This window comes from Mycetomoellerius zeteki, unplaced genomic scaffold (assembly GCF_001594055.1).
Source record: "Mycetomoellerius zeteki isolate Tzet28-1 unplaced genomic scaffold, Tzet1.0 scaffold47, whole genome shotgun sequence".
Lineage (NCBI taxonomy): Eukaryota > Metazoa > Arthropoda > Insecta > Hymenoptera > Formicidae > Mycetomoellerius > Mycetomoellerius zeteki.
This window is the reverse complement of record NW_017257468.1, coordinates 755,165-780,021: the sequence shown is the minus strand read 5'-3', so window position 1 is coordinate 780,021 and position 24,857 is coordinate 755,165. Positions and strand designations below refer to the sequence as shown.

General features: G+C 35.3%; 1 protein-coding gene across 1 annotated transcript in view; it reads right to left on the bottom strand.

The window, feature by feature from the left end:
- Positions 1-1,244: 1,244 nt before the first annotated feature.
- LOC108727063 (homeobox protein Nkx-2.4) overlaps positions 1,245-24,857 on the bottom strand; it is a 24,708-nt gene continuing 1,095 nt past the window's right edge. The window contains 3 exon segments of the mRNA XM_018454976.1: positions 1,245-1,448; positions 17,174-17,472; positions 24,567-24,857. The exon segment at positions 24,567-24,857 is cut by the window's right edge and continues 32 nt beyond it. Of these exon segments, the coding sequence (XP_018310478.1) occupies positions 1,245-1,448; positions 17,174-17,472; positions 24,567-24,857 (794 nt within the window).

The following is a 24,857-nucleotide window of genomic DNA, read 5'->3' as shown; positions in this document are numbered from 1 at the left end:
TGTAATTCTAAATAAATTTTACTCGCAATCTTGCAATTAGCTGAATTTTTCAATGCGGAATTTATTTATTTCAGTATTTGATGTCAAAAAATAAGTTATAAAATATAGTGCGTGATCAGATTTGTGTTAAATAATCATCAATACATTTGTTAAATAGTTAATATATTTTAAATTTTATTTAATGAATAAATTTGATGTTCAAATTTTATAATACTTGCATAAGAGCGTCTTATACATAATTATTTTGATGATCCAACAAAATTATTTTCAGATCTGTTAAATTCTTTTCAGATCTAGTTAAATTTTTAAATATTTCAGCAAAACCTTCCTTTCCGTGTAAATTTCGTGTTTAGATTTTACTGATTTAAGGATATTCTGTGCGAACTGTACCTCATTAAAGTCTCGCTTTTTTTGAACTGTGAAAGTAATATACACTAAAGCATTTCACTTCTACCTCCACATGTGACGTAGTTATCCCGGTCATTATTACTCGATGTCCCACGTATTTTTAACTTGGATTATAGCGAATATTGAATTTCATCGGGCGCACAAATTCGCTATTTTACTCGACTCTGTAATCTCGCGTTATATTTTTGAGCCACGTGAAATGCGACGGGCGCGTGATTACGTGCTCAACGCGAGCAATTTTATCGTTCTGTCGACGACGCACGGCGCGATATCCCTCGGAAATCCCAAATGACATAACAAAATAAATGCAAAATCGCTTCGAGCGGTCGAGTGGCACTCTCGAAACGAAATATGATGCGGATGCGAGGATTTATGCGGCTTCCGCAATATTTCTCATTTAAAGCCATTTCATTTCAGATTGGTCGACACTAGATGACGCGACATTTTCGTCGAGTGTGGACTGTCATTGTTTTGAAATCGTTGGAACGGTCCGAAGACGCGATGGCATCTCGATGCCGAATGCACGAAATAATACGTTTGATATCCGATTGCATCGGTCACAATTATGAAAATTTTGGTGTGACTTTTTCTAGCCAAAACAGCTCACAAACACTTTTTACTATATACATAATATATTTTATTACTTTCGATATCATCTATAACAATACATAGCGCATTAGTTTTCAACAATTAAATTTCTTGACCAGGGAATCACAATTTCTTATTCTATCTATATAATTTCATGACAATAAATAGATTTAAAGATTATATAAACTATGCAATATATGCGTATATCACTTAACGATTATTACAAACAAATAGCGTTTATGAATTCCTTAGACATAATAGAAGTCATCGACATGGTGCGTCTTCGCGAAATTCGTAATGTTATATTCAACGTACGTTTCACTTTCGAAGCGGTTTGCACAAGACTTCGAAATTTGCGTAATTACCTGATTTTGGGCGTTTTGCTCGGCCATGGCTTTTTCTTTCGCTTGCCTCTTACATTTATACCGATGATTTTGGAACCATATCTTCACCTGTAAAGCACACATAAAACGCACAATTAAGTCTTTATTAAATGCAGCAGTATTAATATTATAATCTATATATTTTACATTAAATGTAAATGGACAACACACGGAAAGAAAGAAACGGTTTTGCTGCAAAATCTATAAAAAATTTAGCTAGATACAGAACTCAAAATAATTTTGTTACTCTATCAAAATAATTACGTAAAACGATTAAGCTGATTGCTAAAATATAAAATTGTTTTGTAGCATTTTTTTTATCGTGTTTGAGTTTTCTATATAATTATCTTGACCCATCTTGATCCAACAAAATTATTCTCACATCTGTATATAATTTCAACAAAATTATTCTTTCCATGCAATACAACGACATATTCAGAACAAATATAACCGAATCAGATTGAAATTTTCATTAAAAAGATGAAATTTACTTAAAAACAAAAATGTAATATATTATCATCCATAAAATAAGAATGATAAATCAAGGAATTTCGTTATGTAGAGCATATATGCGAATCTATATACCTATACTGTATATGTATAGTGGAGAGAGAACAGGCGCGATATTTGGGACATTCTATGAACAGTTCTTTGAAGTAAAGCCTAAAATCGACCGCGTTGAGTCGCTCTTTTATGTCGAAATAAGATGGACATATCTCGTACGCGAACTATCGCCAGGTAGGCTCTTGAATGTTTTTTCAGAGACGGAGGCACGAGCCTTTGTTACGAATTTTGAATCGGTCTCTAACTATTTCCTATTCCGATGCTCTAAGTCCGTAATCCACGGTTTACAAAATTGTGTTATTTCTTCGAGGGGAATTTAACGCCTCGTTCACTTTATGCGGATACTCATTCACCGAGAGTCTCTTAACTCTATTGTTTGAATTTTAGGTGAGGATTGGATCTCAAAAATAATCTCGTGGAATTATAATTGTTTGTCTCTTGTGAGAAACAGCAGTGATCGGTACTTACTTAGAAATTCAAAATCTTAATCGAAATATATCTTTTGTCTCACATTTACTACGTAATAATACATAAAAACATGTCCCAAAATTAATGAAGGCCCCTAATCATTTTATCATTTACAATTTTTTGTAACAAAGTTAATATTCCTCTTAAATAAAAATGTTAAAAGAGGAATAAGTCTTAATAACAATGATTTGTCTATTTCTTTTAGTGATAAATTCTATTGTGTCCATTTCTACTAATGTAGATTAACTTAAATCTCGGTTTAATTTATTTTTTATTTTTTTATAATACTCAGAATTAGAAAAAGATAAAAAGCAAGTTAATCTAATTGGTAGAAATGGACATTATTAATAAATTATTGTTATTGTCTACTTTCCCCATTTAATATTTTAATTAATCCCTAATAACTTATTTTTGCTCGCATATTTGAAAATAAGAATATAAAAATGAAACACTATACATATATTACTAAATTTATATTTATATCGATGTTATCTTATATTTGTTTCGTGATAACAAAATTTGTTAAAAAATTTAATCAGCCGATAAGATATGTTTTGGGCGATAAAGCCTGCCTCGGATGCGATCAAGTCTCTATGGACCGTACATAATGCATATAGCGCGGATTATAACGCGCTTCTGTCATAAGCAGATGTCGATCTCGATTCCGTCCAGGCGAGTGCACAACTTCCACGATCGCTTAGCTCAATTGCCGTAAAAGCAGTCTCGAGCGACCCTAATCGCACGTGACTGTTCCAACTGAAAACTACAATTCTCAAAAGCTATCTTCCTTTCTTCTTCTCTGTTCTGGATAAACCAGGCAACAAAATTTCATCGACTAACTCTTGTTACATCAACAATTGAGATACAGAATTTTTCTTTGAACTGAATTCTTCGGTAAGTATCAAATCTATTGATATTTAAAATATCAAGACTTTATCATTATTTAAATTTTTTATTTTATTAATTTTCCTGTTTTCAATGTTACATATATTTAGCGAATAAATGTTAAATTAAAAATCAAGCGAAGGTCTACTTGAAATTAATTAAGAAATATAATTCATATTTATTATAACACATTTATTCATCCGAAGCTTAATTTTCAAAAAGTCTTATATTCAGACGAATTTTCAAAAAGACTTATATTCAGACGATAAGTTGAATTTCAAAAGTTCAACAAAAATTAACCTCCTAAATTAAGTTTAAGAATATTTTTTATTGATTGTTTCTCTGTCATGCGATGATAGAAACTGTTATTTCTGAATGTTATTTTCATAGCCCGAATTTGTCAGGTGTGTCAGGCGGGCTCTTCATCGGTATAGTGTAAACTCAACTATTGCGTATCGTTTTGCAGTAGCTGATTTTTATCGTCCCGATCCATAGAGCGCATATGTTACCGCGTGTAACCTCGTCGAGTGGCTGTTGTACGCTCCGACCTCGTTTCCGAAGCCGATATAACCCCCATTATACATCGGAGTTGCGTGTGTCGAGAATGCAACGAAAGCACTTTAAGGGGTCCGTCCAGCCGACCGCGTCTCGAGGACACGCCACCGTCTGTCTAATTCTTTGAATATTAGCGGGATCGGCCGCCCTCGAAAATTCCTTTCACCCCTCTCGGATGTCGCCTCGAGCGTGGCCAGAATACCGGTGGTTGTCCCGCGTGTGGTGTACTACTTTTCTCTGTTATTCAATTTTTGTTTCCTAGAGTTCATGTTGCTTCGTATATATTGTTAGATCCAACTTTATAAAAACGATTACGACGAGCACTTTCAATCATCGATGATGCAATTTTATATGCACGAAAAGAACGATTTTGATAGTTTATTTTCAGATCTGCATCTCTAAAATTTTTGAGACTTCAGCAAAGTGTAATAAAAATACGAAAAGATTAAGAATTTTTAATACAAAACTTTTTTTGGAGAAAATCGGATTTAAATACGGAAAGAACGATTTTGCTGAAATATCTAAAAATTTAGATATATATGGATACAGGTTTAAAATAATTGTGTTGAACCATTAAAATAATTATGTAGGAGAAATTTAAGCATAATGAGCAATGCTGCAAAACGTTTAGACATTCTTGCAATCCTCAAAAGTGTTCTACATAATTATTTCGATAATCCAATAAAATTATTTTCAGATCTGTCTAGCTAAATTTTTAGACATTTCAGCAAAACTGCTCTTTCTGTGACAATCAAATAGAAATATTTTTCTCTATCTTAACTTGTATAATTTTCAACAAATCCTCGCTGTATCATCGATGAGTATGTCGTAATAGTTTCAAAAAAATTGAATCTTGTGACACATAAAATCAATTTAATAGTTCTATCATAATTGAATAAAAACTTTGTCAAATTAAAAGTTCTATCAAATTAAAAAAGATTAAAACTATCTCGATATATAACAAAATTCCAATTATTGACTTTAATTTTATCTTATGTTTTTTTTTACACACTTTTTATAAAACATAAAATATTACATATTTATTCAAAGTTTAAATAAATCCTTGACGACCCCTGAAAATGTAATATACACAGATTTTTCATTGTTACACATATTTGCTTACTCGAGATGATTTTTTTCAGAAATGGCTCATCATTAAAGTGAACCGTGTAAATTCATCTTAAGGAGCATTACCGCAAAGAAAAGTAATACTCGCAGCCCTCGCCGTTGTTCGTTGCGTGAGTTTTTACGTACGCTTTGTGGCGCGGCCGGTTTTGCGTATAGGGGGTGAGAGACCTTATCTAAAAGCCACGAAGAGGCACTAGACGAGGGAAGTACCTCTTTTGCTGCTCCCGTTCGTTAATTCCTTTTCTACCGATAATCCACTCGAAGCTCGTCGAGTTTTCGGCTACGTACGCCGCGCTCTGACTTCGAGAGATCTACAAACAGCCATTTACTTATGCGCGAGCTTACGTAGAATATATGACGGAATTATATGTGATGTGGATCTTTTAGATCCGCGTTCTCGTAGGATTTTGATCTTTCGAACCAAATCGATCTTTTCGCGAACTTATTTATTTAACATTCCTGGTGTGTTCTACTTTCGAACGAGAGGTTTGGACGATCGTTAGGGAATTATTTGCACGTCGGGAAAGGACTTCGAGTAATTTCGAGTGAAACGGCGCGCCGACGCGTCGTAATTTTGAAAAGAATATTTCAAATGAAAGTTGTAGGATTTGAGAAAGGTTACGAGATGAGCTATTTATAATAAAACTCAGGTTAATTTTTTTCTGATTTAGCCTTGGACTCAAAATCTAAATAGCTCATTTGATGGCCCCCTTCAAACCCTACACTGAAAGAAAAGATTGCTGTAGCAAATTAGATGGTAAAATATGGCATAGCATTTTTAATTGGCTGCAGCAACCAATTTTTGGTTGCGTTAGCCAATCGAAATCCTATACTGACATTGCGGATAAGCTAACACAACCAAAAATTGGTTGCAGCAACCAAAAATTGTCTGTTGCAGCCAATAAAAATGCTATGCCATATTTTACCATCTAATTTGCTGCAACAGCTAATCTTTTTTTTCAGTGTACAACTTTTATTTGAAATATTTCTTTCAAAAATTCATTGTTCTTAAGATATTTTGTATTTAATTAACAATAAGTTAAAGTGGCTAAATGTGTTTTGTACAGAATCCATAAGATGCCAAGATTTGACCATCTAGAATACTTATTTTCAAACGTGATCTTTTGACTGGTAATGTTAGTTTTTTTTGACAAACTATTTTTACAAATTGGAAGGTTCCCTTGTGAGGAAAGTGTCTGGTTGAAAATGTACGAATCAGAAAATTATATCAACCAGTATTCCGATTATCTGAACTAGACTTTTAGTATACTTAACTAGAAAATTCTGATTCGTTCATTTTCAACCAGAATTCCAATTAATCCAACTAGACATTTTTCTCAGCGCGTGTACGATTCGCGCGTACATCGTGCTTCACTGTGCCTAAACTAGCGCGAGTAAATCCAGAGGCTGCGCTCTGTGAAAGATTCGACGATGAAAACGGAACACGCGCGGCGAGCGGACGCGCAGCGAATTGTTATTTCAAGGGAACTGCCGTCCGTCAGTTCGTTTGTCCATCGCTCCCGCCGCGATGCGGTGTGTAAACAGGGAAAGTTAAACAAGATAGGGATATATAACTGGTGTGTACGTAAGAACACGGTGCGCAGGCATGAAATTCAAGGCTAACAATGTCGACCTCGAACGACAAGCGCTTCTGATGTGTGAATTTTGTTCATTGAGTCCCAGCACGTCTTGCTGCATCGGTAAGAGTTGGACACTGTCCCGTGAAATCAATCTTATTTTAAAGCGTGCTTCGCACACTTTTGGACAACGCCACGAAATAAGATCCTCACATTTACCTTCGCTTATTTTTACTCCGCCAAATTTGTTTGCTCCCGATAAGCATGTCACGCAGAGTTGTATTGAACAAGATATAATATGATTTAATGTAAATCCCCGATAACATTGGTCGACAATGATTTTGTTAAATATATAATTTTGATCAATTTTTATGTAGTTTTTAAATACTATTAAAAACACTAAGATCAGTTTAACATAAAAAGTGAAATTTTCACCCATCGATCCATATATAGTTATCGACAGAAAATGAAAACATCCACAGAATTTGGTTTTTAATTGTGAGAGGATCAAATCACGAAGTATCATAAAGTGCTGCTATCCTCAGGTATAAACGTCTCTCAGGTGGGACGTCGGCCTATATTTATCTTAGGGAGACGAGCAGGTCGTACCCCTTGCGAAAAGAACCACGGGAATCCGGCAAAAATTTACTTAACGCGAGGCTTTAACTTACAGTTTACTCTTGTTCAGACAGATAAATGAAACGCTCGGCATGCCGAATAATGTGGTCCTCTTTAGACACCGGCAAATCATAAAAACACCTGTCAACATTTTTCAAACTAATTGGTGAAAACAAATCTATATAATCCGTTTAGGTGTCATGGATCTTTCTAATCGCCGTGTGGCGATTAGAAAGGTTATATTGCTTTATTCTTTTACCACAATACGTATATTAATCCTTTATTAGAACACACAGATGGGTTATTCGTATCCTGCACATTTCTTTTCTTCGAAATACTTATACAGTGGTCTTTGCCCTTTTCTTCTTTTTTAATACAAACAATCTTACAAATATTTTTCTAAAGATGTTAAAATATATGTAAAAATCATTAAAATAAAAAAATTTAATCATACACTTTTATATTAACAATTTTAATAATTTTAATTACTTAATAATTTTTGTATAGGTACTTGTGAAAGTAATGAAAATTAACTCAGATTCATGTCATATGTAGCAAAGGCTTGAAAAAACATTATATGTGTACTTAATAAATATCATATAAAAACGTTCATTTTATACGATTTTCTGAAAATAAGATACATAGTATCGCAAAAAAGTTATCAAGATTTATCTCAATAAAATAATTTTAATTGGGTTTTTCATTTAATTTTGTGATTATTTGAAGTATCTCGTAATTTGCTCTTAATTTTCATTTTGTTACAAAAACAATGAACGTATGATTGCGGAACTCGAGATGAAAGTCTGTAACAGTCTCTAACTACATAAAATTTCAAAGTGTTATTTTCGAATTGTTATATAAAGCAGATCCTGATGATATCTCCTTACACGTAGGACAAATGTATGAGAGGGTCAAACGTAATTCGAGCTTCTTTCCGTTCGTTCCACTCTACGAGTCAAAGCCCACTCACAGTACCATCTCTCTTTCTTTCTCACTCTCGCTCACTCGTTGTAACGATCTCTCTTATATCCAGGTAACGCGTGTCGCCGTTTGACATTAGTTGGCCCATTAAATGCCGATAAATCTCGTGGGTGGCACGCGAAGTCAAGGGGAGGCGCGATTATATCGCGCGTGTGCTATGAACACGTCGGACACGCGTTCGGGAGGCATTGAGTATCTGTTAGCCTCTGCTCGAACAGAGTCAAGCCCGTAGGTACGTAGGCGGCCCAGGACGAGGTCGGTCGGGATGAGGAAGAGAGAGGAGGCGGATAGAGTGGACGATTGATCAAGTTAGCGTAACGTCATTACGTCGCGAGTACATCGGGGGTTGACGCAAAACGACGGGCCACCGCCTGCCCCTCGCTAGGTACAACAGCCTCCTCGGGCAATTTGACTCGACACCAACCTTCGCCCGGATTATCCGGCTGGTGGCTTGTACAGCCTCGGGCCGGGTAATTCTCTCGGTTGGGGTTCGTTACGACGTGACACAAACGAGCCGTGCGCTCCCGCCACTCGCGTACATACATTTTTCTTTAGCGAGACTCTTCAATGTTTGTGTGTTAAAACAGCCGTATTGGTACCGATAATCGCGTGACACCGCAAATTATGGATGAAATAAGGAATGAAAAAAAAAGACAAGAAAGAAGATCTCTTATTTGTGAATAAAAAATAGTATTTTATTGCGGCGTTTTTCCGAAATAAACAGTAAAATTCTAAAACTTTAATCTTTATTTTGTTTTGAAAGTGATTTTATTGCAATCATAACATTGTTTTCGTAAAAATGAGAATAAATATAATATAATATGGTTATTTACATGCTAAAATTTTTTGCAGTATTACTTATCATGCTCGAACATGAATATAATTAACAATAATTATGTAGGCAACTCAAGCATGATGAGCTATCTGCAAAAAAATATTAACATTCTAGCAACCAGCTTGAGCGTTCAGTATAATTATTTTGATAATTTGATAAAAATATTTGCAAATTTAAACCGTTCTTTCCATGTATAATTTATTGCGAATAAATATTATTTGAATGAATAGAATTTTTTTCAGATAATCGATTCGGATAATCATCGTATTATACAATTAGACTAATATCTGTTTAATGGACATATTGCGAATAAATATTGTTCGAATGAATAAAATTTTCTTCAGATAATTGATTCTGATAATTATCACGTTATTCAGCTAGCACTTATAACTGTTTAATGAGAGCATTATGTCCATCGATAACAGAGACTCGTAGTTCGCTTCGAGATAGAGGATTAACGCGTGTGAATGTCTGCGTGCAAAGAGCCCGCCGGTACGACGATGAACCTGCGAATACCGAGGATCAACTAACGTCAAATTATGATTAGGGCTGTTAATTGTCCCGTGTTGACCCTGCTGAGTGGTAGCCCGAGGACAAACACGATTCCGCCTCCCTTTTGTTGTTTTAACTCAATGCCGTCGGCCGGAGATGACTTACCGATTACCCAGCGTGATGTCTGAAAACTAGGGGTCTTCCAGCCCTCAAATAGAAATGACTTTCTGGTTACCGCGAAGCGATGCGTGGAGTAATTTCTTGCGGAAAGATGGCGCGTGATTTTATTCCGCTTTATCTTATCTTATCTTATTTTTATTTGCGAATAAGTCTGAAAGTAATCAATTTTATGGCGTGGTTTACGTAAAATAAAAACATGTAGCTATATAGAATGTCTTTAATATCTCTGAAAAAAGCTTAATCCTTGACACAGAAGTACCAGCGGTCATTGTTGACTGTTTTTATTTTTTATTGTTATAATTCTTGTGTAAAAGACAGAATTCTGAAATTTTTTTATCTTTCAATAATTATAAAGCCTTTATACTGATAAAATATTTGGTTTTTCATCACTTTCTTTATTTTTTTAATAATTAATTCGCTTGATCTTTTTAGTGAGTAAAAAATGTTGGCACTTCTAGTGTTAAAAAAGTTTCCATTAAGAAATACTTAACTTCGAATTATCCAAAGATTTTTTTATGTAAAAAATGTCTCGTCATATCATTATTCACTCAATCATTATTTAATGAGAAAGAGCAGAAAAGAACGAAGCGAAGAAACGCTAAATCTCTATCGACGTAAATCTATACCACACAGACCGTACTTTTCCGTTAGCTCGGGCTTTTAATTTTAGCATCTTTTTAGAATCGGCAGGCGAGGGGATTGATGCGATAAAGAGCTGTTAAGGGATGCCGATGTTTGCAGTCCGAATATATGCACCCTCGGCGCGAGTGCCACGAATGTGTTACAAAGAACTATGGTTCACGCTACAGGATGAAGCACAAAAAACCATTTTTGTCCGATTTAATAAATTAATATAAATTTAATTTAATAATAAATTAAATATCTTGCTTTATATAACAGCATAATTCAGTATTTTAAGCGTAATATCGATCTTGCGAAAAGAAATACTTAGACTCAAAATCTTATGTAAATAATATTTCAAACAAAAATCAGCGTTGTGTTCGTTTCTTTGGGAAAAAATAAAGAATTTAAATTAAATATAAAAGTAAATATAAAAGATGAAGAATGAAAACATAATAAATTATGGAAAACACACTTAAAGAATGATTCTGCTTAAGTATCTAAAAATTTAGCCAGATGCAAATCTGAAAATAATTTTATTGGGCTCATTGAAATAATTATATAGGATGCTCAAGCTGGTTGCTAAAATGTTTTTGCAGCATTATTTATCATGCTTAAGTTTCTTATATAATTATTTTGATCCAACAATATTATTTTCAGATTTGTCGTATATCTATCTAAATTTTTTAATATTTCAGCAAAATTATTTTTTCTATGCAGAACTCGATAACTTTTGCGCTAATTTGTAAATGCAGCGTCGTCGGGGCAACTCGCATGCATCAATAGGCAAGTATCTTCCGTACAAATGGCACAGAAGTACAGAAAGGAGTGCAATTATGTCGGCCGCATTCTGTCCGTGTAGATATCGCGGCGAAACGCGGACTGCAAAAGCCAGCGACATATTCATGCGTGCGTTATTATGCGAGGGTGCTGGGAGTGCTCTTGAGAGATGCAAGCACGCGTTGCAGGACGTTCGATTAACTGCATGCATTTGACAACCAAGAAATCACCAATCTGTGTAATTCAATCGAGATGTGTCAAATTCTTGAATTTCCGATTACTAATTTTTGGTGTCTACAAATTTTATTCCTCAATTATAAAGCAGAAATCTGTATCGAAAAAAAATTTTACGATAGTGTAATTTTTTCGTATAACTGTTTATACCTATATCTTCTTCACGAGAATATTTTGTCAGTATAACAATAATAAGAAAGAAAAAGAAAAAAGAGATAATATCCTAATATATTAGTGAAATTCATAAATTGATTTGTAATTAATTTTAACTCATAAAATAAATCCTTCTCTAATAATTTTAAGGGAAGATCGACACGAAAGTTGAAGAATCTATGGACAAGATAAAATACGCGATATATATGTGATTTCATACAGAAAGAACGGTTTAATTAGTAAAGTATCTAAATATTTAGCTAACACTGTTCAACATTCAAATTCTTTCCAAAGTGTCATAGTACAAATTCTAAACATTTTTTCACGCTGTACACCAAATTGTTGGCAAAATTTACGTAGCACGTTAGGATTTTAATTAAATTGATTAAATGTTATTTTTTGCATATTTTTAACATTTCTTTTACAATGAAACAAAAACTTATTTCTTACAATGAAATAAAAACTTATTTCTACAGCATCTAAAAGTGTAATTCAAGAGCTTTCAAATGAATTTTAATTCATGCTGCATCATAATTTTAATTCAGGAACAATGTTCTGCCATTGCGAGTATCGGCAGCCGCGCATTTTTCTCATATAAATTTAAAAAAATTGACAGTTGATTTTAAATTCAATTCGTGGATTTCAAGCTAAATTTTGGGTGTAGATTTCTTCGCAAATCCACACATAACTCGTTGTGAATCTGATCCTATATAATTATTTTGATGGTCCAATAAAATTATTTTCAGATCTGTATCCAGCTAAATTTTTAGATACTTCAACAAAAACGATCTTTCCATATATTCAAAAAAAGTTAGAAATAAAGATGTTGCGAATGTATTGTGAATTAGAATTGAGGGGGTTAATGCTAATGTTAAGGGCGAGCATCCGTGAATTAATGACGCCGTTTCCCCCATTATCGTGCCAAAGGGAACCATGACGGTGGCATACATAGTCGTACCATTGCGCTGTCGATCGTTTCGTCTCTCATCTCTCGTCTATGCCGATAGATCTCGAAAACGACGGTAGCGACGTGTTTGCACAGCATTGAACTCGCCCTCTGCTCTACGGGATTCGATCCCTCTCCTGACGTGCGCATCATGGGGTTGCCGACCGCAGTGCAGGGGGATGAGACTAGGGGAAGGGGGGGGAGTACGAAGACTCGGTGGTACGCAAACCCATTATTATGATTATTGTTCACGTATAGCTGAACGATCGCGATCTTCCTACTTTCTCTCTCTCTCTCTCTCTCTCTCTCTCTCTCTCTCTCTCTCTCTCCCCCTCTCCCTGTATATCTGGTTTTTTAATTCAAGAACAATAAATCTTCATACTAAAACTCAATCTCTCTCTCTCTCTCTTTCTCTCTCTTTCTCATTTATTGCTACCATTGTTCCTCACGAATTTTTTTAAACAATCTTTTAGCAGCAGTGCGGAATTTTGGAATAGTATAATTCCATGGAACATTCGTTGTACCACCTCTCTGCATGATTTTAAATGAAAATTATACAATAATTTATTAAGTATAAATTTATGACTTGTATTTGTATCCTATGTCTTGTTTTTCTGTTAGTATGTTATTAGATATTCTGTTTTTCATTTTCTTTCATCTTTTCTATTTTTATATTTTATTTCCTTTTTATCTTTATTTTTATAATTTTATCTTATGTATCTGATGCTTCTAATTTTTCCTATTTTGTTGTTCAGTTATGTATTTAGCGCTTGAGAGAATTCGCGATTTTAGAGCGCTTAATAAATAACGATATCTACTACTCTCACTAATCCTCTCTTTCTCTTATCCATCCAACATTATTTCATAGTTCAATATTCGTTGCACTATATTTATTGTAATCGAAGATACTTTCGGCAGTCATATCTACATGTATTATCTACTTTCTAAAAGTGAATCAATGAAACATGTGATCACTGACTTCAGTGCTACACTTATAACTGTAATACCAGCGAATATTTACTGTTTTTCAGTAATAAAATACATTGATTTATTTTGAAAAGTTATGGTTTCTACAGATTGAATGCAGAAAATCATCTAAAATGAATCAGTGTATTATTACTGAAAAACAGTAAATATTCACTGATGACTTCAGTGCTATACTTATAACTGATGTAATTAGTAATAATACATTAATTCGCTTTTAGAGAGTAGGAATATTTAGATAATTCAACACTATTTTATAATTAGTTCAGTGCACGTTGTCAACATTCGTTAATATGTAACAATAAAAACGCAATTGTAACGACGCTTGTTTCAGATAATAAAGATCTGATATCACCGACAGGTTTTCACGGACAGCTCGATAGGTCAAACCTTTTCGGAAAAACGGAGGGAAAATGGAGAGGTGGGATAAAAGCTACGATAGGCGGGCCAGGGGGAGGGGGAGGGGAGGGAGTGTAATTTGCCTCTAATGCGACACTCGATGTAGCAGCTGGCTTCACCGGCCCTCTGCTTTTCCATTCGCCACTCGGCCGCAACCGGCAACAGTAGCGATAATAATAACAATACTGGTAACAATGCCCAGGAGTGGCTAGGCATTGTAACACCGCACCGCGCGAAGGGGTAGGGGACCGAGTACTTGGAGTAACAATGCGAGCGCAAAATGGAGGGACCCATCTGTGTGTGCCCCGTGCCAGGGGGGCAAGGGGGAGGACGTGCTCCGGAGGGAACGGGACGAGAAATCGGCGGGACGGAAGAGGCACCAACGAGATAAATGCAATGCGTCGTCACGCGCTCCGATATCGTCGCCATTTTTTTTTGTAGATTGCATCCTCGCGGTAAGAGATTTCCTTTCGAGATGGCGGGCAGCCGTTTGTCCGTAATTTTGCGATTTGGTGACCGCGCGATCGATATAGTGATTTGAAATACGATTGTGTTAAAAAATGTTGGTGGCAGCGAGGCACGGAGGAGAGCTGCTCTAAATGTTAGATATTACCGTATTTTATATATTTGAAAAACCATTTATGAAAACACACGAAAAGAACGGTTTTGCTGAAGTATTTAAAAATTTAGCTAGATTTGAAAATAATTTTGTTAGGCCACCAAAATAATTATTTAGAATGCTTAAGCGAGATAAGCAATGCTATAAAAAATTTTGATATTTAGCAACCAGATTGAGCATCCCATAATTATTTTGATAACCAACAAAATTATTTTCAGATCTGTATCTAGCTAAATTTTTAGATACGCATAGAAGAAAGATTTTGCTGAAGTATTTAAAAATTTAGCTTGGATACAGATTTTTAAATAATTTTGTTTGGACCATCAAATTAATGATGTAGTAACGCTTAAACTGGTTAAAACGTTAAAACTTTTTACAGCATTGCAACCATTAATGTTTGAGTGTTCTATATAATTATTTTGATAGTCTAATGAAATTATTTTCAGATCTGCATCTAGCTAAATTTTTAGATATTTTAGCTATTCTTTTTAAACAGCAAATATCTTTCTGTTTGTGTATAATATGATCTCTAAAACGCGAAACCATGTAATTTGGATTTTACAAAGCGTTACGCGATGTACGATAAATAGACTTATATACATGTGTATGTAGAAACGTAAATCGTCCGCAATTCCCTTCCCTCGCCCGATTACGTGGCTCCCACGATCGCTGCAATCTTCTATAAAACTCGTCGAAACTTATGTACCGCTTGTACTCATTCGTCCCGGGTGCGCATGAAAATCCCGGCTGATTGCAATCAGGGCTCTTTGCCGACTTCCGTGCTTGACATGGAATCGACTCGTCACCATCGCTCGAAGGGCGTCGTGCGAGCGCTCGACTCTTCCGGTTTAAGGAAGCGTTTCATTTCCATTTCGAGAAATCTCTCGTTCAGTATGTGAAGCTTCTCTTTAGACCTAGCTACTACTAATTAGTCGTTTTTATTCGCTCTCTTTTTTGCAGTAAATAGTTACAGATATTCGTATCCGACGCATTCTTTTTGAGAATGCTTCCAAGGAAAACATGTGAATACTTGCTCTTTGTGTTCAAATTATTTCTCGCAAATTAGTGCAATATAATTAAATATATTTCGATCTTAATTTTATCTAACCATTTCATTTCATCTACACTGAGAAAAAATTGCAATTAAATTATAATTTAAATATACACGGAAAGAACGGATTTCGCTAAATTATTTAAAAATATAGGTAAATATAGAACATAATTTTGTTGGCAAAATATTATGTAGCAAACTTAAATATGATGAGCAATCCTGAAAAAATTTTTACATTCTAGCAATCAATTTGAAAATTCTACATAATTATTTTGATAGTTCAAAATTTATTTTCAGATCTGCATCTATGATATAACTAAATTTTTTAATACTTCAGCAACACCGTTTTTTCCATGGATCTTTTCGATGTCAACGTACTACTTATGATAGAATTATAAATATAATTATTATTACTAACATAATATAGCAATAATAACTATAAAAATAACTATAAAAATTCGGTACCTAACCGTAATTATTATATTTTACTATACAATTATAGTCACAAATAGCAAATACTTCTATCAGTATAAGTTAATCTAATATTAATAAATGAAGTTTTATTACTTTGAAGAAAGAATTTATATAAAGATCAAAAGGACTGCAAAAGATACTTTAAGATTTTTATGGCGCTTGACGCTAGTCGAGTTAAGCTGTATCGATAACGTCGTCCTTGTTGCGTTACAAACGTCGCGATGACAAACGGACAATTCGACGCGCTTGTTTTCAAAGGGCTGATAAGTGAATTGAACCGCAGACGGAGAGACGAACGGTAGACGGAACGATAGACCGAACGAGGGGGAGACCCGCGCATGAACGTGCATGAACGCAGGATGCGGCCAATGAGCCACGTAACAATTATTTATTGTTGCCAGACCGCTATACCGCATCTCGAGCCGGCCAGACCTGTCTGCGTTCAATGAAAATGAATACACTCGTTAAAATCTGGCGTATGCCGGAACCAGCTATCTTATCCGCTTGGTAGACGATAACTTGATAGACGATATCGTGGATCTTCGACAAAGCTTAATAAAATTGTGCGAAATATATCCAACGAATAAGTAGTTTGTCCCACGATTAATTCACGTATTGAATATCGGATAAACGAATCAATTAGTTAACAGTCTGTCGTCTTTTGCAGGGCCATGGCACATAAAATATCTTAAACAGTAAAACGTAAGTAATATAAACGAATTGGCTAATCACAGTATAAAAAGTATATCAATTAAAGTTCTTCATTTCCTTCGTTTCTATAAAATAAAAAACTCTGATTGATTGATTTTCTTATGCTTTATGCGTTATTCAAAGACCTGTGCTCCGGTCTGGAGATCAACATGCTTACTGCCTATAGTCTTATTGCTAAGTTTTTCTGTGTGCCATGGCTGCAGGGTGATTAACGAGACTTCCTAAGTGAGAGTCTCTCTGTAGACATGTCCCAAAAGAATCTTAGACGCCATTTTTCCCGATTTATAAATTAACATAAAATTCGTACCTTCAACTGTAATGGCCATCGTCTGTGTAATGAAGATGATACAGCCAATAACACACTCAGAAAATAATAAGTCCAAATTCAGAACATAAGACATCTAAAATGTCTTTAAAACATTTAAAAGATGTCTCAAAGAACCAAAGTACGAATGCGTCCGAAACGAAGTGCCTAACTAAAACTTATGTATAAATAACAAGTAATTACTATTAACTAAGTAATTATTATATAAACATACCTGCGTGGGCGTTAGATGAATTAAGGACGCCAGATGCTCCCTTTCGGGCGCGCTGAGGTACTTTTGCTGCTTGAATCGCCTTTCGAGCTCGTAGACCTGGGCCTGGGTGAAGAGTACGCGTCTCTTCCGTCTCTGCGCGAGAGGGAATTGCATCGCGCCGACGCCCATGCCGACGCCGACTCCGACGCCGACGCCCACCCCCATTCCCGACGACTTGGTCATTTCGCCCATCGACTGGCCCACCGAGCAGCCGGCCATGTTGGTCCCGCCCGCCGCCGCGGCGCCCATCAGTCGCGATACTGCAAAACATATTGAACAAACCGGGAATGATACTTTGCAGTCTTCTCTTTCCGTATGCATATTCATTATGAAAATTTATGGTCTATACTTAACAATGAAAGATATATATTCCTTGTTTGATTGATTTCTGGATTCTGATATCTTGCTTGAAATTTTATTTTAGTTATCCATTGTGAATAGTTTTAGATTTTACATATTTATGATATATACACGGAAAGAATGATTTTGCTGAAGTTAAGTATAGATCTAAAAATAATTTTCTTACATTCTTTCTTAATTTTTTTCTTACAGTGAACATATATCTACTCATATTCTAGACATTGTAGCCATGTTTCTTTTCACATTCCTTTAACAAGGATCTTTCACGTCTTCCGCGTACTGGCTGTTAATAAATTAAATTGAATCACTCTCTAATTGTAAGCTGAAGATGACTCCAAGAAGAGTCGAAACGTTCATGTTCAATGATTTATTATTTTTTTATTTACAATTAACTAATTGCGTAGTATTTTATTCGCGCACCAATTACAGAAATATTACACATGTTTTCTCTCTTAATATTTTAATATTGTGAGTTGTATATAACGTATTGAAAATAATTTTTTGGACCATCAAAATAATTATTTAGGAAACTTAATGAGAGTAATGTTGCAAAAAAAATTTAACATTCTAGCAACCAACTGGCTGAAAATAATTTTGTTGAACAAAATATGTATTAGGACGTTCAAGTTGATTGCTAGAATGTCAAAATTTTTTACAGTATTACTCATCATGTTTGAATTTTCTACATAAATATTTTGATGATCTGTATCTATAGCTAAATTTGTAGATTAACGAAATCATTCTTTCCGTATACAATACGAAATATTTGCACCACTCTCGCGTTAGATATAGCGAGAATTAAATTCTTGAGAACTAATTAAAAGAATTGTTACCAACGGTTTCAACGTGGCGACAGAGATTATAATAATTATGACATATTCATATTTTCATAAGTATATGTCTAAGCGTGTATGGTTGAACGATTCTCCTCTAGATTTGAGCTACCGAAGGCTACCCTGACGAGCAAGCGAGCGAGCGTCTATCCCTTGTCAGTTGGCGAGGAGCTGTCAAAAATGAACGCGCTTGGGCGCGGACAAAGGGAACGATTTAGGCGTTGCGAAGTGCTACGTCATCGGAGCACGGGAGGTCCCGAGATGAAGTTCCGAATTATTATGCCTGTGAGAACCGTATTTCTCGAGCCGTCAGTGAAGTCGAGGGCGAGAAAGAAATACCACTTGAGCGCAGGAACAAACACCGTCAAATTTGTTTACCTCGGCGCGCCCGTACGGGAGAAATCGTACGGAGCTCGTAGCTCAAATCCGGAGTGCACTGTGCACCGAGCAAAAGTAATTGTCGTATTTTCGACGGAAAAAGTCGATGTTTTTCGTCAGAGGCCTCTCTCGTTACGCGGATATCCGGGGTTATGTTCGATAGCCTATATTCGATAGTCGATTCGAGTACCCGACGAGTTTTCGTGGCTTCGACTCACCTTCTACCGGGATTAATTGTTGCACTGATTACCAGACGCCCTGCATTCGAATTAATCAAAACTGATTCGCGAGCCACTTGTCTGTTACGGTATATGAATTTTATAAGCACGTGATCTCTTAAGATCAACTTGATTATCATTTTTACAAGCTCGTATACGATATCCTCTTATCTAGGGCTGTGTTCGAATATATACAGTCAGTACTGAAAATCTATAGTTCACGTTACATATTACATGTACATATACTATAGATCTTTAGTGTATAATACGGCCTAGATTGTTACGCTGATTACAACATTGTATTGCATTCGAATTAATTAAAACAAACTCATGTCACTTGTTACGATATATTCTACCGACAAATTTTATAAGCCCGCGATCTCTTGAAATCAACTTGACAATCCTTTTTACAAATTCGTATATGATCTCCTCTTACTTGGGTTAATTGTTGCACTGATTACGAAACGTTCTACATTCGAATCAATCAAAAGTAGCTCAAGCGCCACTTATGTATTACGATATATTCTATATATTTTATATAAGCTCGTGATTTCTTGAAATCAACTTGACAATCCTTTTGATAAAGTCGTATACGATCTCCTCCTACCTGGATTGTTAGACTACAATGATTACCAAACGCCCTTCATTCAAATTAATCAAAAGTGACTCACGCGTCTGTTATGATATTATATATTCTATCCACAAATTTTATAAGCCCGCATTCTCGTAAAATAAATACTTAATAATTTCTAGAAATTATAATCTCTTTTCGTTATAATTTATACAATTTCAAAAAGAGACTTCTAAATATTGATACGCGATTATCACGTATTAATATTAATTGGTGCTGCGAAGAATTTCACGTAAATCACATCGGTGATGTAAATTATTATGTTTCTCGTACGATGCCATCCTTTTAAAGCTGTTCGTCAGCAGTCACCGAGAACAATGCGTGCGGGTACGACTGACGGGACGGGATGTTTCGATGTAACTTCTGCCAATACACGAAGACAGATCCCGATGATGGGCGAACAACGCGCGTGCAGGAACTCGTTAAGTAAATTGACGTTTCTCCAACGTCTACCTGACCACCGGCGTCGTACTCTGCCTCACGTCGAACATCCCCGTTTCAAAACGTAATTATGTGGCATAGCGACCTACGGGGTGGGGAAGTCTTCACCGTCTCGGCTCTTCAGCTTCCAATTAGGTGACAAAAGCCCAAAAGATTTCTCGCTCCGAATCACAGACGTCTTCGCGTACCGCCCACAGTGTGAAAGTCGTCCAATCCAGCGGGATAAAAATATCTCGTCTGATGGCATGTAGATATAGACGTAACATTTAATTTCACGCGTCGATTGTATAATTTTGCTCATTACGTAATTTCGCGTTTCACTTTAATTTTACTCTAATTAGATCTTATTTAAAGCGTCACAAATCATGTCACAGGATCTGTAACTTGTTATTAAATTTGCTACGGAAATCCTATTCACGATCTCAGTTTGTGTAATGCAGAGACAAATTATTGATGAAACTGATTCTCAAAATTATTTGTGTTTTTTCTACCAAATATATCCTAGATAGAAAATAACTTGATTAGAACTACTAGAGGTTAAAACTGTAATCAAACGTTTAGCAAGGAAAAAGTAGAGTGAAAATATAATAAATACAATAAATACCTGTCAAAATTCTAGACAAAACTGATAGTTTATTATCATCATAATATTAGGAAGTTTCATACGTGAAAAAACATAGAAAATCAGATAGAAAGAGAAAGAGAAACATACATAAAACGAATTTAAAAAATGGAAAAATATAGAAAAAGAGAAAAAATGCAATGCAAAACAATTAAAAAATATAATAAATTTTGCCGAGTTTAGAATATAATAACAATTAAAATTTTTTAAATGGAGATATTTTTTAATAATTTATTTTATACAATTTTTAGCTGAATGACTACTACAACTTCTGATTTATATTTTTATATCAATATGCATAGTTGTGCATTTTCAATAGTATATATTATTTCTATATAATTGATTCAATTTTAATCATAACTTTGATCATGTTATGTAAGATTAATAATAAAAAAATGGAGTTGCATTGTCGTTCATGACATAATGCTGCATACGTACATGATATGTGTAAACGATATAAATCGCAAAAAATTATAAAAGAAATTCGTATAAATAACGCTTACGTGGTGATAAGAGCAAAAGTTATCAATAGGACGTTTCTAAAATGCAAATCGCAAACGCATAGCACAATCGATCGATGTAATCTATCATTGAAGAACGTCAAACTGGAATAGCGCAATGATATTAAAAAAGTTAGATCGAAGAAATTAATGAGTGGATTTTCCTTGATCTGAAAAAATTTTTTTAATGCACAGCGAACAATGTATGACAGGTATGTAAATTTACAACTTGCTCTTTACAGAATCACAAAGAAATAAAACAAATAGATTACAGATTAAGTTAAATAAAAGAAAGAATCCTTTTTTCGATTGAAGCAGATTTTAGTGCTTAATAATATTCATGTACATTTATAAATACTAATAATATACACATTACTACAAATTATTTTCAGTTCTATAACTGCACATCGATTCAGTTTGTCGGACTTAAAAAGCAATTATAAAATGAAGCTGGAAAATAACATATTACAAATTATATTGATTACTTCAATAATGATGTTAATAAACATCTTAAAATACTGCAAAGAATTTCCATCTCTCTCTATAACATAATTGATAGATTATAGATAAAATTATAATATAATTGGTAGATAGATTACATTCCATATTAAATACGTTGATGATTTGGCAAAAACTCTTTCGCGATTGCAGATTTTATACTATCGTTTCGCGACACGCAATCTACATAACGCTGTCACATAGTCGCAGTTTTAAAAAACGAATTCAAACGATCGTGAAGCGCATCAGGGAAACGTCTCGAATTTGCAACTCCGTGGACGAACGCGGGGGTTTCCCTGCGCGCTCTGTTTATTTTACAAGGGGCGACGATAAGTCCTGCGAAATCGAATTCGTATGGTGCTGACGGGCATCCGCACGTCTGAGGCATTTAACTCGAGGACCAGTCCCTCTTATTTGTTTAACTAAAATCCTCAGCGCCGTCCACTAGTCGCGCTTTCTCGAATTCTGGATCGATACGGCGATAGCGACGAGCGATCGACTCGCTAAAGTGGCGCGTGCGATGGACGAAAATCCACAGAGGAGAGACCTTGTTGACACAAGTCGCATGAAAGATGCGCGCATTGTTGGCCGACGGTGGTATGCGCGACGTTTCTTTTGTGGACACTGAAACGCGAAACTTATGCGGCGTCCTGGACATCCAAATGGATCCCCGAAGTGTCAAAGCTCCTACACTTCCCGAGGATGCTTTTACGCCAATCCTTTTAAACTGTTCCACTTAAAGAATATCGCTGTAAACTGCAGACTGCTCTATCTCTACTTACTTCATGGACGATTAAATTCAAAAGTCTCGTTTTTAACTTTCCACTTGCAAGCATATTTTTATTTTCTCTGTCTGCAATCTGGGTCTTTTTTGTTCAGCCCAAGTTTTTTCACTGCTTCGGACTTTCAAAAATGTGAAAAGATTCAGAGTTACTTTTCAACATCTCTATACTACGTTATCAAATAGTTGTTTAACTCGAATGTTAAAACCTTTAAATTAAAATTTGAGTAAAATGGAGAAGAAACTTGAGAGTGAATTTTGTTTGTGCTAAAGAAAGATCTAGATTGCGGAAGAGTTAAGATACAAAAATAGATTTGGAATCCTTCTTCTCTGTTATATCGAGAAAATCAATTTGCATCTTCATTTTTTATGAGGCCGTATCATTGCAATCTTTTCAAGAATTCCAGCAAACCCCTATTCTCACAATTTGTTAGCTTATTTGTAGAAAGTTCGTACACGCTTTTGAAGAATAAAATCTAGTCCTCTTTCTCTCGTAGAACACTTGGAGACAGTTGTAAACTGAGAAATGCCGACGGGTTCTCCTTACCAATTAACGATAGCGCTTTTTCGTCAACTTTGTAACGCGAGACCGACACTCTCTCGTCGATCCCTAAATGGAGCTAAGATATCCATGGTCTTGTCGTTACAAGGCCGATAAAAGCCTGACGGACGTGACTCTTGGAAGGCGGAAGGAATAGCTCGTTAGAAGATAGGTTTTTATCCGAGTACAACATACAGCGTACGTGTTCTCTCTCTTTTTCCTTCTCTTTCTCTCCGGAGTCGTTTCGTGTCGTGCTTCCGGCATTTATACACAAAACATAAGATTTTGATGAATATCTGATAACGTTAACTCTCGCGCGTGATTCTTTGACGTTCCTACAGATTTCACTCGCCAATTTTTCTATCGATGATTAAATAACAGGTGTAGATCGTACGTCTGATGTCGGTTTTCATACCGACGATCGTCAGGGAGAACACGTCTTTGAAAATATAAGCGTCATATTCTATGAGACTACACGCCGAGCTTCTCTGATAAATACAGACCCCTCGAAACTCATTTAACAGGCTGACAGAATGACTGTTTGCATTCGATAACTCGGTAACGTTTAGCAGACAGACTAACTGTCCAACACGTAATTCATCGAACGACTGAATTAATCAATATGTAGACGAAGTCCGCGAAGGCTTTTTGCTCATCTGACGAGCATGTAAATGTATGCAGATTTTAGATATATCAAACAAAATATTCCCTCCATTAACGAGCGTTAATCATTTCTCAAATTTCGAAAATGATCATTTCTATGCTTATCTGCTACGATAGACTTTTAATGTAGGTAATCGTATTTTTGGATCTATATATAGCTTCAGTGATGATTAAGGACTTTACGAACAAAATCGTAATAAGAAAAAATGAGTCTTTTTGATTCTTTAGAAAATATCAAGGAAAATATTTTATAGAATGTAATATCTATAGTTGTATAGAAAGTTGATCGAATTAACGAAAAATTAATATTTGTTCATTAATTATCAATAATTAATCTATACTTTAATGTACATTAATTATCGATAATATGCACAGAGAGAAAAATGTTTGGTATTTGTAACTATAATTATATATTACTATAATTATGATTATTACTGCTATAATAATAATAACAGTAACTATATATATAGTTCCAGCAACAAATGTATATAATTGGCAACCTAAAATGACTATAATTATAGTTGTTATAACCATAAAATAGTTGAAATTACCATAAAAATGATTATAGTCATTTTAGGTTGCCAATTATATACATTTGTTGCTGGAACTATATATATAGTTACTGTTATTATTATTATAGCGGTAATAATCATAATTATAGTAATATATAATTATAGTTACAAATACCACACATTTTTCTCTCTGTGTATACGTCCAGTCGACATCAATTAAAAATCACAGAACATCAACAATGTAACTATTATTAATACCATGTGTCATATTACATTTATATTGTTATATCGATGTTATGTTACTTTTAGTTGATGTCAACTGAGACTTTGGACTTTCTTAAAATCTTTTTCTTTGAATAAAAGACAAGCTACTCACTGGCAAAGCGCGGGTCATTGGTGGCCGGTGGCGCCGGTGCGTACCACGGATGATGGTGCGAGGAGACCGCGTGGGACCTCATGGGGTCCGTGGCTGTGGCCGTGGCGCCCACGCCGGGTCCGGCGTGATGATACGGCGATAATTCCGCGGCGCAATATTGATATTGCGAGGTGAGCTGCATAGTTGCGTAAGGATTACCCATGGCACTCATGCCTCCGCCGGCACCACCGGCACTGCCGGCACCACCGCCAACGGGGGCGGCCCCGTTGGCAACGGAAACTGGTCCGGGGG